This window comes from Sinohyriopsis cumingii, chromosome 8, assembly GCF_028554795.1.
Source record: "Sinohyriopsis cumingii isolate HCF-2022 chromosome 8, ASM2855479v2, whole genome shotgun sequence".
NCBI classification, from domain to species: Eukaryota; Metazoa; Mollusca; class Bivalvia; order Unionida; family Unionidae; genus Sinohyriopsis; species Sinohyriopsis cumingii.
Window position 1 is genome coordinate 7,442,519 of NC_142968.1, and position 20,536 is coordinate 7,463,054.

The 20,536-nt window shown below is 35.1% G+C and overlaps 1 protein-coding gene across 2 annotated transcripts in view; it reads left to right on the forward strand.

The window, feature by feature from the left end:
* LOC149792921 (uncharacterized) overlaps window positions 1–17,906 on the forward strand; it is a 70,643-nt gene extending 52,737 nt beyond the window's left edge. For both annotated transcript variants that reach the window (XM_089966753.1, XM_089966752.1), the window contains exon 6: window positions 10,906–17,906. In XM_089966753.1, the coding sequence (XP_089822879.1) occupies window positions 10,906–12,956 (2,051 nt within the window). In that variant the 3' untranslated portion in view covers window positions 12,957–17,906. The remainder of the gene's footprint in view (window positions 1–10,905) is intronic.
* The last annotated feature ends 2,630 nt before the right edge of the window (window positions 17,907–20,536 follow it).

The following is a 20,536-nucleotide window of genomic DNA, read 5'->3' on the forward strand; positions in this document are numbered from 1 at the left end:
GTTTTACATAGTTTATATTATACCACAACTAAGACAGAAATATAAAAGATCACTGGATTTAATACTTTACTGCCTTGGCCTACAGATTTTGAAACTCATGAGCCTGAGATTCGTGATCAACCAATCGTAAGTGATTTAACTTTTGTTACATCATTTCTGATTTGTTGATGGTAAAACCCAACCTCAAACCCAAGCTCAAGTGTTTCATGGTTTTCAGGCCTGTTGTGTGTGGTATCTGTGGATGTACCAGCCTTGTTAGAATACCATTATTGTTCGTTATTTATCATATGATAAGTCAGCATTAATGGTATGGTATGGACTCAGATCACAATTATTTTTCCTATATAGTCTCTACATTTTTTAAATAGGACTGAACTCTTCACCATGTCCAAATCCCCAAAATTCATGTTAATCTAAAATAGCTTAAAGGATGAACTCAGAGTGAGGTTCTTGTCATAGGTTAGCTAGCACTTTTTTTAGGAAGTTGGGCTGTAAACAAAGCACTGTTCAGTGGGTCACATATTTTACTTCACGATCTGCATCAGTGTCTCATTAGTTATTATGCATGGTCACTGAAACACACACGGACAACAGCATTATAATGCTCTAAAGAATGAACAAAGACTCTGTCAATCAATGTATTATACATCCTAGGAAGCTGGCAAAGAGGAGAATGTCAGTGCTTCATTTATACCAAATCTAAATGTACATAGTGAGACTCTTGACTCTTAACTGTTCAATGGGCACTATTGTAAATGCAAATGTTAACAGATTTTCAGGGTCTGTATGTGACTTTGAAGACGCTAATATATATGAACATTTAAATATGGAAATAGGATGTCAGAATGATAAAAGTAATATGGAGACAATCTCTGTGAGTACCCCATTGCATGATGACCTGTATAAAGTTCCATGGAATATGATCCAAAATTTGGATGACACAGATGAAACTCTCAGGGTGTGGACTGACTTATTTAATGGATGTAGTCTCTAAGCATGCACCACTGAAAGTACATCGAGTAAAGAATGAAATCCAACCTAATTGGCTTACTACTGAAATTCTAGACTCTATGAAAACACAAGACCAATTCAAGGCTATGGGAAACCATGTACAATATAAAGTGTGGAGAAATAAAATAACAAGTATGATTAAAAAAGCTAAAAAAAACTTATCATCAATCATTGCTTGAAAACAAAAAGAGCAACACAAACTCCATTTGGAAGTCTTCAGTGAACTCACTGGAGTTGCACACAAAGATCAGACAAATAAAATTCTCACTTCTGGTAAATGACACCATAGTCACTGATGACACTGACATTGCAAATGTTTTCAATGATTTTTTCACCAGTGTTACCACAAAGTTAAAAGAATCAGTGATAGAAAACAACTGTAATGAACTGAAAAAGTTCTACAGCAGCAAAATCTCTACGGAGGTATGTTTCTCCATCCCACCAGTATCAGAAGACTTTGTTAAAAAATGTCTCAGTGAACTTGATACCAAAAAAGCTACAGGACTTGATCAGACTGGTCCATTTCTCATTTAATCTTCTGCCTCTGCTATTTTAGATAGCATATCATTCATAATCAATTTAAGTATTGCAACCTCATCTGTCCCCAAAATATAGAAAACTGCAGAAGTAACTCCTGTTCACAAATCTTGTTCTAAGGATGAAGTATGACGTTGATAACTACCGACCTATCTCACTACTACCAAACTTGTAAAAAATTGATTGAAAAACATGTCCATGACTCATTCATGTCATATTTAACCAAACACTTGCTGTTACACCCATATCAATCAGGCTTTAGACAGAAACATTCATGTGAGACTGTCTTGATCTCCATAACTGATAAATGGCTTCAGGCACTTGACCAAGGTAGAATAATAGGATCTGTATTTGTAGATTTCAGGAAAGCTTTTGACATGGTGGATCATGAAATCCTTTTGAAGAAACTGAAAATTTACCAATGTGTTGAAAGCATAGTTAGATGGTTTACTTCATATTTAAGTGAGAGAACACAACATGTTTATATAAATAATGTTCTCTCTGAACCTGGAACAGTTAGATATGGAGTACCACAAGGCTCAATTCTAGGTCCATTACTATTTATTTTATTTATTAATTACCTTCCACTTTTACTAAGGGACTCAATATCATCTACAGATCTCTATGCAGATGACACAACATTGTCAGACATCCAAAACACTTAGCATGAACTCAAAATTTCTTTACAGGATTCCCTAAACAAACTGGACAACTGGTACACATGCAATGGCATGGTGGTAAATACTGGTAAAATCAAAATATTACTTATCTCAACATGGTCAAAAAGAACAAGTCTTGATAGTGATGAACTATGTCTGACATGGATACAAATTTGCAGATGGTGTGTCATGATAGACTGCTTGGTGTTTAGGTAGATAATAACCTATCACGGACTGAACATATCAAAGTATCAGTAAAAAAAATCAATTCAGTAGGATAAGACATTTTCTCCCTGAAAGGTACAGAAAACTATTTTAGAACAGTTACATACAACCCTATTTAGACTATGTATTATTATATGCTCATTTTTTCCCCCGTTAACTTTTCATTGCCAGAATCGTTCAATATTACCCGATACTGAACTTGTGCGACAATACACATATAGCATTCACATGCATAAAGGAACTACTTTCTATTGTAAACAAACAATGGACACAGACGCCAGCACTTTTGATTTGTACACAAATCATGTACACTCGCGTAAGAGGCTCTTTACGTTGTGGTTGTTTAAATTTGTTTCTGAATGAACTAAAACAGATGTTTCGAGGACTGCCACATACCAGCTGCTTTGGCACATTCCGCGTTGATACAATGTTACGGATTTAGGCTAGCTACATTATATAACAGACACAAGATAAGGTCCTTACAAATAACATACAAGTGACAAGTCATATACTCTCTTCTTTAGCTGGTGATAAGAATGGCAAAATAAAATATACTTACAGTTTTACATGCTGAATTTCCTCAAAATGTATTTTCTTAATTCTGCAAATCTGAATTGCATGAGCCATGTCATAGGTTTTCAATATGGGTTACACATTTCGAAATCGTGCTGTAATTTCGATGATAAGTGCAATTGCATCCTCCTTACTGCACTCAAAATGAAATAAGCATTAAATCCCATAGCGTCTTTTTGATAATTGCAATTGAAAGACTTCATATTTTTCCCACATTATGATTTCAAACATTCAATGACAGAAACAGAAACACATTTGCAGATGTAAACATGCATCTCTCGTGCCGCTTCAATCAATTTCATGTATAATTTGCACAGATGAATCCAGTCCAGAATCACAAACTTTCGTCAAATCGAAACAAAATACCAAAATCTATTCATTCCTGATCAGATGGAAAAGTTGTTGCAATGCACATTCATTCACAATATGACTCCAAATTACAATTTTAACTAGACACGCCATTTTCTTTCGAAAGTTATGTCGAGTGCACGACTAAGTTTAAATTTACCTGGGCAGAGTTATGTGCGCAGTAATAATGTTGATTTGTGTACTGATGAGTATGCGCTTATGTATTTAGTTTAAAATGCAGCATACATTCATTTACATTGTTTATTGTAGTGTATTGTATTTATATAATTAAACCTTAGGTAGAATTAAAAAAATGAGCATATGATAAAACGGTTACTGCATTTGTATGGGAAAATATGAACTCGTTTTGTCAGAAGGATATACTTCACTCCCAAGGTCGTGCAGTATTCCATCCCAAAACTCGTTAATTTTTTCCCATACAAATGCAGTAACCTATAAATACAGTATGGGGTAATTTAAATGACAAAAACCTAGCAAATCTGGCACATCTTCAAAAAAAGCGTTTGGGCTAATATCAATCCAGAAAGAAAGCAAGGAAAATTTAGCTGGTAAGTTAAAAATATTACCTATTAAAGACCGAATCTGTGTGAGAAAAGCTGAATTACTGTACAGGATATCCAATAACAGTGCTCCTGAATATTTACAATCACTATTCCAGTATAGGCTACCTGGTAATACTCCCCACCTCTGATCCATGTCTACCAAACAGTATAAAATTCCCAAACCAAATAAGGAATTATTTAATAAAAAGTTTCCAATACTCTGGAACTTGGCTCTGGAATAGTATTCCAGATGAGATTAGTAATGCCCACGCTATTTCCTTCTTCCAAACCCAATATATCCAGTAGCTTCAGAGATGCAGCTAAAATAAATTAATTCCTTTGCAAGGTAGATTAGCTCTTAGCTAATTGTGTTACCCTCCTTAAATAAAGTCCTTATTATTTTTACACCAGTATGTCTATTGAAATGGACATGATAAAGGGTGTACACCAATATGTGTATTGAAATGGACACGATTAAGGGTGTACACCAGTATGCCTATTGAAATGGACATGATAAAGGGTGTACACCAGTATGTGTATTGAAATGGACATGATAAAGGGTGTACACCAGTGTGTCTATTGAAATGGACATGATAAAGGGTGTACACCAGTATGTCTATTGAAATGGACATGATAAAGGGTGTACAGCAGTGTGTCTATTGAAATGGACATGATAAAGGGTGTACACCAGTGTGTCTATTGAAATGGACATGATAAAGGGTGTACACCAGTATGTCTATTGAAATAGACATGATAAAGGGTGTACACCAGTATGTCTATTGAAATGGACATGATAAAGGGTGTTTGCCAGTATGTCTATTGAAATGGACATGATAAAGGGTGTTTGCCAATATGTCTGTTGAGATAGTCATGATAAAGGGTGTACACCAATATGTCTATTGAAATGGACATGATAAAGGGTGTACACCAGTATGTCTATTTTAATGGACATGATAAAGGGTGTACACCAATATGTCTATTGAAATGGACATGATAAAGGGTGTATGCCAATATGTCTGTTGAGATAGACATGATAAGAGGACACACAGACAGACATTAATATATATAATTTGATAGAAGGTAAAAAATTATCCAATAGTTTACATTGTAACACAGTAGAAAATTAAAAGTTGTTTTCTTTCATGAGTCTGATTATTAATTACACCAAACATTCAGGTAGACAGTAAATTTATTCTTCCTCAAAAAACATTTTCCAGAAGTTTAAAGAATTAATTTTAAGATAATTATCACATTAAACCCAAATCACTTTTGCTTAAAATACCCCCATAAAACCAAAACTCAATTCAAATTTGGAAATATATTTTAGTTTCTCTATTCCCAACACATGGCAGAAAAGGTTAATTATGGTTAGCAAATACTGTAGTAGGGTATCTCTGAGACAAGACCCAGAAAATGCCACAAGGGCAAGTAAGTTAAAACAATACTTGGCATGCAGGCTGATACAGATTAGGGCTGACAATAGATGTAGGCTGATACAGATTAAGGCTGACAATAGATGCAGGCTGATACAGATTAGGGCTGACAATAGATGCAGGCTGATACAGATTAGGGCTGACAATAGATGAAGGCTGATACAGATTAGGGCTGACAATAGATGCAGGCTGACACAGTTAGGGCTGACAATTGATGTAGGCTGACAGATTAGGGCTGACAATAGATGTAGGCTGACACAGATTAGGGCTGACAATAGATGCAGGCTGATACAGATTAGGGCTGACAATAGATGCAGGCTGATACAGATTAGGGCTGACAATAGATGCAGGCTGATACAGATTAGGGCTGACAATAGATGCAGGCTGATACAGATTAGGGCTGACAATAGATGCAGGCTGATACAGATTAGGGCTGACAATAGATGCAGGCTGATACAGATTAGGGCTGACAATAGATGAAGGCTGATACAGATTAGGGCTGACAATAGATGCAGGCTGACACAATTAGGGCTGACAATTGATGTAGGCTGACACAGATTAGGGCTGACAATAGATGTAGGCTGACACAGATTAGGGCTGACAATAGATGCAGGCTGACACAGATTAGGGCTGACAATAGATGCAGGCTGATACAGATTAGGGCTGAAAGTAGGCTAATTTGAAGTCTTTGCACAATGAACAACAGCCAGCTTTCCAGGAAAATTATTCATAACTAAATGCTTGTACATAATCCATTTAAGAAAGTTGTTGTTTATCTGCTTATGATCTGATTGTTATTGATGCTGTTCATTTGTATATATGATCAGTGTAACATTTTTGTCTGTTTTTTAAATTAAATACCAATGTTTATTAACCAGGTATGTGGCCTCACTTCTAATGCATTTCAGATGCCAACAAAAAGATATTCAAAAAATTCAGATTCACTCAATTGATTTTTAGTGGAGAAATATCATTACATACATGTATTTAAGTTGCAGTGATTACATACATTTATTTAAGTTGCCATAATTACATAAATGTATTTTAAGTTGCCATGATTACATACATGTATTTAAGTTGCCATCATTACATATATGTATTTAAATTGCCATCATTACATATATGTATATAAGTTGCCATCATTACATACCTGTAATTAAGTTGCCATCATTACATATATGTATTTAAGTTGCCATCATTACATGTATTTAAGTTGCCATCATTACATACATGTATTTAAATTGCCATCATTACCTATATGTATTTAATTTGCCATCATTACATACATGTATTTAAGTTGCCATCATTACATACATTTGTTTAAGTTGCCATCATTACATGTATTTAAGTTGCCATCATTACATATATGTATTTAAGTTGCCATCATTACATACATGTATTTAAGTTGCCATCATTACATACATGTATTTAAGTTGCCATCATTACATATATGTATTTAAGTTGGTATCATTGCATATGTATATAAGTTGCCATGGTACAATCACAAAGTGTCTGTAATTAGCCCACTTCCCAGCTAATGCAGACAGTGAGAGTAACAATTAAGAAGATATTCCCTTGGCTAGACTGGGTCATGAATTATGATATATTTTTATCATTTTGCAATAATGTTCATATTGAGCATTATTCTGATGAATGGAAGAGTGAACATGTGTCTTGGTTTTGTGAAAGCAATCAGGTCGATGCATGAATATGATGAAGAAAATGTATGTTCTGTGCCACCTTTCCATGTCTTCTTCTAGCCAGGCTCTCGAAGCACGGACATTAAGAATTCATACATAATTTTTAAATACTTTTGAGTATCATTCATAATTTTAATGAACTTAAAATAAAAGTATCTTATTCCTCGTTAATGATGACCATCTTTCTATTTGGATCTACTGTTCATTTGGCCCTATGTGATTTTCAGAGGGAACATATGTTGCTCAGCTCATTTTTCATTAAATATTTATATAAAAAAAAACTTTCCTAATTTTGTTTGCTCTTACACACATGCACTGATGTTCTGTAATAATTACATTTTATCTCTCTCTCTGTCTCTGTCTCTGTCTCTCTCTCTCTTTCTCTCTCTCTCTCTCATAAACACTTAGACAAAACCACATTTTGTCACATCTGTGAAACCTTAAATAAATTGAAAACCTGTAAAAAAAACAAGAACAGATTGGGTCCCAAGGATGTTATTAAGTTGTGAGGAAAGGGACTGAATGGTGAGGGTATCAAACTTGCTTTGCTCCTTGCAGTCCCTAGTTTCAGTTCAAGGTTTGAACTCATTTAAAAATTATTTATTCCATATACTTTTTCACAATATTAAGTTTTCTTACAGTGTCAGTTATCAAATTTATTGTTACAGTCAAACTTGTCAAAAGCAGTCATTACTGGGAAGTGAGAAATGTGGCCTCTAAAGGCCAGTGGAGGTTTATTTCTACTGTAGAATGGTTTATTTCTACTGCAGAATGGTTTATTTCTACTGTAGAATTGTTTATTTCTACAGTAAAGTGATTTATGGGAATTTGAAAATATATCTGTTTAAGACAGGTAATTGGTTAATACTAGTGACCCTCAAAACAGATTGGACTGCATTTTGTATACTTTCATTTTTGGTGCAGTTAACTCTTTTTCATATCAAAATTTGACAAACATTTGTTGCCTAAAAATGACGATTAATATTTTTACTTTCCATTTTTTTACACTGAAAAAGTAATAAATAAAATATATACACAATGTATGACAATGCAGTGAGTGGTCCCATCCAACCAAGAAGGTGGTCATCTCTGGGTCCCATTTTTCCTGATCGCATGCCATCTTCCAAGCAGTTGTTGAGTACAAGGGATAAATTAGTAAACATCATTGTTCAGTTAAATATGAAATAATGTTTAGTAAAAGTTGAATTTGAAAAGATTAACAAATTGAAATCTTGAATAAAAATCTCTAATGTTTAGCGTTTGACATGAATGATTGATACTGACTGAGGGACCAACAGCAAAAAATATTGTACTGCTTTCCTACTTTTATGCTGGTGCTTAAATCATTTTAATTAATGGTACTTTAAATATATTTTAAAAAGGATTACCTGTATCCTGATTTACCTTCCAGTATGGCAGCAGTTACTAAAAAACCGACAAATCTTGAAACAATTTCATCTCAAGAACCACTTGACAGAATTTGACCATATTGGACAGAAGGTCTTTTAATTTGTTAAAATGGCGCCAACCTCTCATCCAATATGCACATCATTGCGACAAACAGAAAAACATCTAAGTAACTCATTCTCTACAATTGCTCAACATAATTTGACCAAATTTGACAGAAAGCATCCTCCATGATGGCCTTGACATTCTTCTTACAAATGATGCTAATCTGCCCTCAAATATGACCACCATTACTAAAAATAGGAAAAGCTTTAGACAGCTTTTTCTCAAAAGTGCTAAACAAAATTTGACAAAATTTAGCATGAAGTCTTTTCAATCATTTGCAAATGGTGCCTATCTCCCATCATAAATAAAATAATCATATTTAAAGAACTTTTTCTCTAAAACTGATTATTCCACCATCCAGTAAAAATAGAAGGACTTGTAAAATACTTCTTAAAAACTCTTTAACAGAATTTAACTAAATTTGACAAAAAGCAGTTTGGTATACAGGCCTTTCAGTTTTATACAAATGTTGCTAATCTGTCATCTTATATGAATTCAGATGTAAACCAAAATAAATAAACATTCAGGCAACTGTTTTCATCACTTATCAAAGGCACAAGAGGACATTTTTGCACAAAGCATCCAAACAACCCAGATTTCTTGACAATTGCATTATCGAATTTAGATGGATGCAATCAGTGAGATCGTATCCTTTAGGGATGGAGGGATGCAGTCAGATGAGATCATATCCTTTTGGGACTGAGGGATGCAATCAGTGATATCATATCCTTTTGGGACTGAGGGATGCAATCCAGTGAGATTGTATCCTTTTTGGGACCGAGGGATGCAATCAAGTGAGATAATATCCTTTCGAACCTCATTGAATAATCAACTTTTCAAAACAGAGACACTATTGGACAAGTTTGTCTTGCAATGTTATTGTAAAACTCAACAATGCAATGTGAGCATAAAATTCAACCACCCAATGTGGTCATAAAACTCAATCATGAATGACCGCTCTGGTGGCCTAGTGGTTAGAGTGTCTGCCTCGGATGCGGGAGGTCGTGGGTTCGATCCCCGGCCGAGTCATACCAAAGACTTACAAAAATGGTACTAACAGCTACCTCACTTGGTGCTCAGCATTAAGAGGTTAGTATTAGGACTGGTCGGACCGGCCTGGTGTCAGGATAATGTGACTGGATGGGACATCATGCTACATGTCTGCGGCATGATGCCCATCACTATAAACTGCCACACTGCAAATATCGTAGTGATGTGACTGAAAAATTGGTAAAGCTACGTTAAAAATCCAAATCACACATGCACTCATGAATGTGATCATAAAACACAGCCCTGCAAATGATGATAAGCTCAACCATGCAAGTGATCATAAAACTCAACCATACAAGTGATCATAAAACTCAACCATGCAATGTGGTCATAAAACTCAACCATACAAGTGATCATAAAACTCAACCATGCAATGTGATCATAAAACTCAGCCATACAAGTGATCATAAAACTCAACCATACAAGTGATCATAAAACTCGACCATGCAATGTAGTCATAAAACTCGACCATACAAGTGATCATAAAACTAGACCATACAATGTGGTCATAAAACTCAACCATACAAGTGATTATAAAGTCAACCATGCAATGTGGTCAAAAACTCAACCATAAATGTGGTCATAAAACTCAACCATACAAGTGATCATAAAGTCAACCATGCAATGTGATCATAAAACACAGCCCTGCAAATGATCATAAACTTAACCATGCAGGTGATCATAAAACTCAACCATACAAGTGATCATAAAGACAACCATGCAATGTGGTCATAAAACTCAACCATACAAGTGATCATAAAACTCGACCATGCAGTGTGGTCATAAAACTCAACCATACAAGCGATCATAAAGTCAACCATGCAATGTGGCCAAAAGTCAACCATATAAGTGATTGTAACTAAACCATTCAATGTGGTCATAAAATTTGAAAATGCAAGTAATCCCCGTTTTTTATTTTGGAATTCTAGCCACTGCTTACAGTACAGGAGTAATATCAACACAATATAAGAAACCACAATCGGTCGTATCTCATACTCGCATGTCAGTATAAACATCCACTATCTGACCTACTTCACATGTATGAAACTTGGCATTCAGGCTAGCAGAAACAATTTTCCATGGCTGGTTTAGGTACATTTGCAAAAACAATTTTCCATGGCTGGTTTAGGTACATTAGCAAAAACAATTTTCCATGGCTGGTTTTGATACATTTTTGAAACAAGTTTTCCATGGCTGGTTTTGGTACATTATCTGCAGTGATGTGTGTTGTTATTTCAATGTTTGATCTTCACTTAGACAAGTTTTGACTTTAGCAAATTTTTATTTATTTCAGAGGCATACTCAAAAGATTCCTTCTGCTCGATTCCACATGAGAACCAGTCTAGTATGGACAATAATAGTGAATCCGTTAGGAATGGAGGATCAGCAAACAGGACAGTCAGCACCACAGTTGTTAAAGAGCCTAGTAGTCATAGAAATACAGGCCCAAGTGATTCAGATATTCATATAACATCAGATGATTCAGAAAGACTCACTGACTCCTTCAGCTTTAAACCAGTCAGTGAGTATGTTGACTCAGATAGACAAACTATGTTTAGGACTGACTCACACATTGTTGATATGAGGAAAGTGAGCACTGAGTCAGTTGCCTTGAAAGAACAGCAAAGAAGGCAAACAGATACACAAAAGGAATTAAATGGTTCAGAGTCAAATTTAGAAGGAGTCAGCATTTCTGGAGAACAGAGCTTGTGTGAAAAACAAGGAGGCAGTGTAAGAGATGAGTCTAAACATTTACATGTTTTGCAAGATGGTGGCGAAAGAGTCAGGAATTTTGTTTCAAATAATCATCAACATGGAACATTCTTTTACAACCACAGAACAAAAACAAACTCCATGAGTGATCTACCATCATCACCAGAATCAGGAATACATTTCCAAAAGATGGATGACAAAATGAGAACTTACGAAAAGACAGATAGCAGTTTGGATCAGCGTGATAAAATTGATGCAGAGAAATTGCATTCCAAAGAATCATCTAAAGATCTTGACAATTCTAAAAAAAGAGACAATATTGATAAAGCCATACATGAAGTAAACTCAAACCAAATAAAGCCACTTCATGAAAATGGTAACATGATTGTTAATATGGAAACCACTGACTCATCCAGCCAAATAAGTTTTGATGGCAATGTAAGTAATGAAACCATGTTAGCAGACTTACAAAGAAATCTGTATACCCCAATAAAGGAAAACCAGTCAAATTTAACACAGAGAGCAAGAAAACGCAAGTCATCTGAGGTTTCCAAGTTTGACAAGTTCATGAGAGAAATGCTTCCGCAACCATTAAATGATGTTCTCAGAAGTGTGTCAGAGGAAAAGGATGCTGCCGTTTCCATGGAAATGATGAATTTGTCATATCAAAATTTGAATTTACCTAGCTTCCAAAACTGTCCATTAGATATCCAAAGTTTGGTTTCCCAGGGATACAAGCATCCTTTACCCTACAATTCAGATTACACAGTTTCAAATGAAGGACTGGATTTGTCAACTCAAAAGATTGTTGCTGAAAGATCTTTTGACCACTCTTTCCCGGTGAGTTCTTCCGCACTGGACAGGCAAAATATTGCTATGCCAAAATCTAACTCTTCAGGAACCATAGCAGTGAATTCTAATCTTATGTCAAGGGCACCTTTTCTTGAAAAGAACTGTTCAGAAACAAGCAGGATGCTCTCACATGGTGATTCAGATAGAAATATGAGTCACATGGTAAAAGAACAGGAGAGTGTGTTGCAGTCCCAAGTCATTTTGCCTGATGACAGCAGTGAAATCAACATGATCACAGAAAGGTCAGAGGTGAACCGAACCATTTTGGAGCAGCAAGCCGACTCGATCAAGGTTGTGAAAAGCACAGAGTCTGGGCCAGGAAGTAGAGAAGCACATATGTGTCCCATTTGTGGCAAGCTGTTATCGACAAGGGGAAACTGTAAGCAACATCTGAAGACCCACCTTGGTTTACGCCCACATAAGTGCAATCAGTGTGAGAAAGCATTTGCTGCTTCAAATGACTTGAAAAAACATTTGCGAACTCACAGTGGAGAAAAGCCATACAAATGTTCAATATGTGGTCGTGGCTTTGCAGATGGTGGCAATCTGAAGAAGCATTATTCCACACACATTAGAGATAGGGCTGTTGCAAATCTTCCATCTTTTAGCACCTTGGCCAGGCTGAATATGTTCCCATATCACCATGGTGATATTTATCCAGGTTTTGACCACTGGACATCTTTTGGTCAGCAGAATTTATTTAAAGACCCAGTAGTTGGTCAGTCCCAGGAGGATAGTTCCAGACCAATTAAGTCTGAACCAGAAACTATTGATGATTAAGATATGCATTATCTTGACCGTAAACAATATGTATTATCTTGGCCATAAATGATATTTATTATCTTGGACATAAATGATATGCATTATCTTGGCCATAAATGATATTTATTATCTTGGACATAAATGATATGCATTATCTTGGCCATAAATGATATTTATTATCTCGGGCATAAATGATATGCATTATCTTGGCCATAAATGATATTTATTATCTTGGGCATAAATGATATGCATTATCTTGGCCATAAATGATGTGCATTATCTTGGCCATAAATGATATGCATTATCTTGGCCATAAATGAGATGCATTATCTTGGCCATAAACAATACATATTATCTTGGCCATAAACAATATGTATTATCTTGGCCATAAATGATATGCATTATCTTGGCCATAAACAATACATATTATCTTGGCCATAAACAATATGTATTATCTTGGCCATAAATGATATGCATTATCTTGGCCATAAACAATACGTATTATCTTGGCCATAAACAATATGTATTATCTTGGCCATAAATGATATGCATGATCTTGGCCATAAACAATACGTATTATCTTGGCCATAAACAATATGTATTATCTTGGCCATAAATGATATGCATGATCTTGGCCATAAATGGTGTGCATTATCTTGGGCATAAATGGTGTGCATTATCTTGGCCATAAAAGATATGCATTATCTTGGCCATAAATGGTGTGCATTATCTTGGCCATAAATGATATGCATTATCTCAGGCATAAACAATATGTATTATCTCGGGCAAAATTGATATGGATTATCTCGGGCAAAATTGATATGCATTATCTCGGGCAAAATTGATATGCATCATTTTTGTTTTGACTGCAACAGATATCACATGTGGTCACAATATTTCTTTGTCCATCTACATGTATTTTTGCATTAAAAGTTTGGAGATAGTTGTATCTGGAAATACTCTTGATTATTGTCCATTCAGTAATTGAATTGATGTAATACTTTGCACAAAGGTCAGAGTCATTGGTCCTGAGGCATAATTTCATTGCAAATTATTTTTTAATTTTTAATTTGTGTATTCTGACCTCAGCAGATTTTCATGTACAGGAATGAATGCAATCTGTAAAAGTCACTTTTGCAGCTTGTTACAGGTGCTCTTATTTGGTTCATGGAAGAGAAATTTAAAAACTTGGATCAAATTGTTTTTCATTTAAAAATGTAAAACAGCAATATGCTAATTGGGCAACATATGATATGATCATTTCAATTTGTGTCTGTGCTTGTGTGCATTAACAAATTTCTATGCATATATTTAGAAATTTTGACATAATTTTAGATCACAGTTTGAAAGCATAGGTCATTAGTTGATGAACTTGCTTATACTAGAGCAGGAAATTAGCCCTGTACATTTGGAGGGAGAGGGGAAGGAATATTCCTCGGAAATGTGAAAATATTAAGCCCTGTAGATTTGGAGGGAGAGCGGAAAGAATATTCCTCAGAAATGTGAAAATATTAAGCCCTGTACATTTGGAGGGAGAGGGGAAGGAATATTCCTCAGAAATGTGAAAATATTAAGCCCTGTACATTTGGAGGGAGAGGGGAAGGAATATTCATCAGAAATGTGAAAATATTAAGCCCTGTACATTTGGAGTGAGAGGGGAAGGAATATTCATCGGAAATGTGAAAATATTATGAAGCACATCATGGAAAAAGCTGCTTTAAACCAACGTCCTGTTTTCATTTTAGAAATCGAAACATTTGACTGTCAGAGCCTGGTTTTGATAATAATGCTGAATCAGCACATTTGCCTGTCAAAACCCAGTTTCACTAATAAAGCTGATTGAACAGTGAAATATTTTTAGAAAATACAACAAAAACATGTTGATATCAAGGATAGTTATGAGAAAAGTACCCATTCTTTTTTAAATATAGGCACCCATGCATGTTTACATTTTAAAGGCATATCAACACAAGCATGGCTATGTTGTGCAAAGAAAAAGGTAAGTAGAAAATACTGTAAAGACTAAAATCTTGCCCAGATCCTCCCTATGATAACAGACCTCTCAAACCAACAGTTAACGACACCATGAAGCCAAAGACAAAGGTCAAACTGTTACAAAACTTCAACAAGGCATACAAAAGAAGACAAAGGTCAAGATGTTACAAAAGTCTGCTTTTATTAGATATAGACAGGAAATGTTAATTATCTAACTCTCATTGCATAGACATTAAATCAGTTAGCTTTGCAATTGGTCCATTGTTTCAGCTACCATTCTTGTATGGTTTTGAAGGAATCCATCTTGCTCAAGGTTAATTCAGTGCTTATAGTTAATTCATTTGCAAATGAATGGCTCTGTGTTCTTTATCATATCTTGTAGAAGAACACAGAATATCTTCCCAGGTCACAAACATATATCAGTTTTGACCATCATAGATACATTAAAAAAAAAAGACTTAAACGTTAAAAATGCCAACAAGAAATCCTGTTAACTGAATATTTCTGAATAGATACAGATTGGATTTGGTTAACATCAGATATACTGTAAATATTTTGTAAGAAAAATTGAAATCTTTTCTATCTGTATATTATTTAAAATTTTAATCACCTAAATACTTTCATTTATTTTTTGTAGGAAGAGTTTTTCTTCCAAATTTTTACAAATATAATGCACTTAGAGATAACAGGTGTTTTGAAAGCAGAACAGAGTTGTATGTATGGTTCTGTTCATTTGGAATAATTTAAGATTATAATAGAATATGTAATATTGTACATATATTATTAGTTTGTTGTGCGATGTTTTTTCTTTTAGTGGTTTGAAATATTAAAATGTGATAAATTTGAGTACAAGGAGTCGTCTCAGAACAGTTGCCATATTTAGGTTTTGCTACATTTTTCTATTTTAATTTAGCCATTTTTTTATGATGCTGAGTTGATAGCGGACACCAAACTTTATTGTGTATTTTACATTTTGGGTGCTAATGTTGTAACATAATTTAGGTTTTATTTTGTTGTAAATAATCCACAGTCCATCATAGTTATTTTTTTTAACCAGTGAATGGCCAGACATTTTTCTGTCAGTTGTATTAAGATACTATGTTCAGAGGTTTTGAAACCTTCACAATGATACATTGATAGGTGTATCCATATATTGATTCATGAATAGTTGTATCCACATTGATACATGAATAGTTGTATCCACATATTGGTACAGGAATGTTTGTATCCACAGATTGATACATCAACAGCTGTATCCACATATTGATACATCAATAGCTGTATCCACATATTGATACATCAACAGGTGTATCCACATATTGATACATCAACAGGTGTATCCACATATTGGTACATCAATAGCTGTATCCACATATTGATACATCAACAGGTGTATCCACATATTGATACATCAACAGGTGTATCCACATATTGGTACATCAATAGCTGTATCCACATATTGATACATCAACAGGTGTATCCACATATTGATACATCAATAGCTGTATCCACATATTGGTACAGAAATAGTTGTATCCACATATTGATACATCAATAGCTGTATCCACATATTGATACATCAGTTGTTCTATTTAACTAGAACTTTGTTGGAATTTTACTATAGGTGTAGAGTTTATACAATGATAGGCTGGAGGTTCCTGTCTCATGTTCATGAGGAATTATCATATTGCCATCTATTACTTAACCCCCCCCCCCCATCAATATCTACAGACCACCATTGCTGGCAAAGTTGTGAGCAATGTGTGCTTTAAGGATGCATGGGCAGCTTGTTAGACATAGAACCTAGATGTCACCTGTCTGACTGCCACCATATTTCAATTTTAAATTGACATCATAACTTTTAAAAAATTCCACCATTTTTCATTGTACACTAAAAATGAATGCCAAATATCAACATAAAATACTTTATATTTTATGTTTTGCTTTGTTCATGAGTAGGGTAACATCATTTGTGATTGGTTGAAAAAAAATTCCAAAGTGAGAGTTGAATTCAAGAATTTTATGGTTTCCAGGCCATAATCCCAGAACTGTTCCCATGCAAGATATTATTTTCTGTGGAATATTTCCAGGTCATACTCCCAGTGCTGTTCTCATGCAAGATATTGTTTTCTGTGGAATATTTCCAAGCCATACGCCTAGTGCTGTTCCCATGCAAGGTATTGATTTCTTTGGAATATTTCCAGGCCATAATTGCAGTACTGTTCCCATGCAAGATATTGTTTTCTTTGGAATATTTCTAGGCCATACTCCCAGTGCTGTTCCTATGCAAAGTATTGTTTTCTTTGGAATATTTCCAGGCCATAATCCCAGTACTGTTGCCATGCACAATATTGTTTTCTTTGGAATATTAATAGGCCATACTCCCAGTGCTGTTCCCATGCAAGATATTGTTTTCTGTGGAATATTTCCAAGCCATACACCCAGTACTGTTCCCATGCAAGGTATTGATTTCTTTGGAATATTTCCAGGCCATAATTGCAGTACTGTTCCCATGCAAGATATTGTTTTCTTTGGAATATTTCTAGGCCATACTCCCAGTGCTGTTCCCATGCAAAGTTTTGTTTTTTTTGGAATATTTCCAGGCCATAATTCCAGTACTGTTTCGATGTAAGATATTGTTTTCTTTGGAATATTTCCCGTTCATAATCCCAGTACTGTTTCCATTTAAGATAGCTTTCTTTGGGATATTTCCAGGTCATAATCCCAGTACTGTTTCCATGCAACCCATTGTTTTCTGTGTAATATGGAATTATTGTTATTGCATTCTAGGCTGTAAATGCCATTACCACATTACTGTTTTCATGCAAGATACAGTTTTCTGTAGAATCATTTTGTGACCTGAATCTCAAAGAAGATCAATGCTTTAAGTTTAACTGCTCTGAATTATGTTGTTTTTTTAAATCGTTTGTACATTGTGAGGAAAAATGACTGGAATAAAAAGAATACATGCTTTTCAGTTGTAGAATTTCTTTATGCCCCTTATGCTATATAGCAGCCATCGCAAGTTGATATACTGAGTTTTACATGTGTGGCTGTAGTTTGCATTTCTTCTTACATGAAAGGACTGTGTTCCTCATTTAATGTTCTTCACATACTCTTATTCCGAATTTAAATTTGTTAAATGTTACCTCTTTAACCCTTGATCCATTAAACTAGGTCACAGTGATCAACCTTCTAAGTAACAGCAACTTAGTTACAAATCAAGGTCTGTTGTTAACACTCAGAGAGAATCAGCTGGAATCAAGTGTGAGTATGCCATACCTTACTTTTTGCTTATTTTTATTTTCATATTCAGGTGGTGTTCAAGTTTGTTTTTATAAAGCATTATTTTATTTTTGTTTATTTTTATTTTCATATTCAGGCAGTGTTATTGTTAGCTTAATGCATCATTTCATTTGCTGTTGATTAGGTTAATGTTTAGTGTCGCACACTCAGAGTGTACATGGATCATGTTTACAACTGACGCAAATCATAGAGCCTTTGGTTCTTGGGATATGTGACTGGTATTTGGGACATGTGACTTTGGTACTTGGGACATGTAACTTGGGTACTTGGAACATGTGACTTTGGTTCTAGGGACATGTGACTTTGGTATTTGGGACATGTGACTTTGGTACTTGGAACATGTGACTTTGGTTCTAGGGACATGTGACTTTGGTTCTAGGGACATGTGACTTTGGTACTTGGGACAGGTGACTTTGGTATTTGGGACATGCTTTTTATTTAGCAAATTAAAATTGTTTCCAGATAACTTCAGTTAAACTTTGACTACAAACATGATGATCAAACTTGACTTGCACCTTATTTTATATTAAGACCCGTTCATGAACTGGTTTAATTCCTGAAACAGCTCTAAAGAGGTTACCAAGAATAAAGGAAATTCAAGTCAAATCTGCAAGTCAAAAATTGTCCTTCCCAGACCAAAATTTTGTTGGAATATGTGAAATCAAATGAGTCTTCCCTGATTGAAATTTCTATGGGAAAATGTGAAATCATATTTTATCTTGGTCTTATTTATATCAAGCCATGTGCCCAACATGGCTTCAGTCCATTAAAACAAAAAGTCATTGACCTATATTTCATTCTTCATTGACTTTGGTTTAAATCCGTTAAAACATAGTTATTACAAGGGAAAGAATTCAAAAGGTAATGACAAACTTTTTTATCAAAGAGGAAGCTTGCCAAGACAAGTTTCACCGAACTAGTCCTTGTTTTCAGTTGATATATAATGTTCTATGATTAATGAACTGGAGCCAATGATATGATTAATGAACTGGAACCAATGATATGATTAATGAACTGGAACCAATGATGTTATTAACTTTTATTTGATTGGTTGGAGAAAAAAAATTTCTTCATGGAAATGTCACAAAATTCACAGAACTAATACTGTTGCCAAATTATCATACAAAACTCTGGAGGTCTGGATTTCATGAACAGTGACCAATAAGAGATGGGCACATTCAATTATTTGGATAAACCATTACACAGAAAACTAAATCTCACATCTCACCTGTAAATGGAGTTGAAATTCTTGTTATAGTCAAACCGGTCTTGAGCAGTTACCTTTTGGAAAGCTAGTTGCCTCTAAAGATGGCTGGAAGTTTATTTTCTACATTAAAGTGGTATATGGTAACTTGAAAAAAGTGTCTGTTTAAGACTGGTTATTGCTTAACACAGGTAACCTTTAAGACAGTTTGACTGTACTGCTGTCATTTGTAATTTACCATACACCACCAGCCCAATAAAAAGAGGCATCTAGCATTTGGGTTCCTGTGGTGGTATGAGAGTGCAGGTGCATTTACAGACACACCCACGCAAACCCAAATGCTAGATGTCTTGAAAGTTGTCCACACTCATACAGAAACACAAATGCTAGATGTCTCGAAAGCTGTCCACACACATACAGAAACCCAAATGCTAGATGTCTTGAAAGCTGTCCACACACATACAGAAACCCAAATGCTAGATGTCCTGAAAGCTGTCCACACTCATACAGAAACTCAGTTGCTAGATGTCTTGAAAGCTGTCCACACTCATACAGAAACACAAATGCTATATGTCCTGAAAGCTGTCCACTCATACAGAAACACAAATGCTATGTCTTGAAAGCTGTCCACACTCATACAGAAACTCAATTGCTAGATGTCTTGAAAGCTGTCCACGCTCATACAGAAACCCAAATGCTATATGTCCTGAAAGCTGTCCACACTCATACAGAAACCCTATTGCTAGATGTCTTGAAAGCTGTCCACATACCCACTGAAATTCAATTGCTAGATGTCTTGAAAGCTGTCCACCCACCCACTGAAATTCAACTGCTAGAATACTTGAAAGCTGTCCACACACCCACTGAAATTCAACTGCTAGATGTCTTGAAAGCTGTCTACACTCGTACAGAAACCCAACTGCTAGATGTCTTGAAAGTTGTCTAAACAGCCACTGAAACTCATTTTGCTAGATGTCTTGAAAGCTGTCTACACTTGTACAGAAACCCAATTGCTAGATGTCTTGAAAGCAGACTATACACCCACAGAAACCCAATTGCTAGATGTCTTGAAAGCTGTCCACACTCATACAGA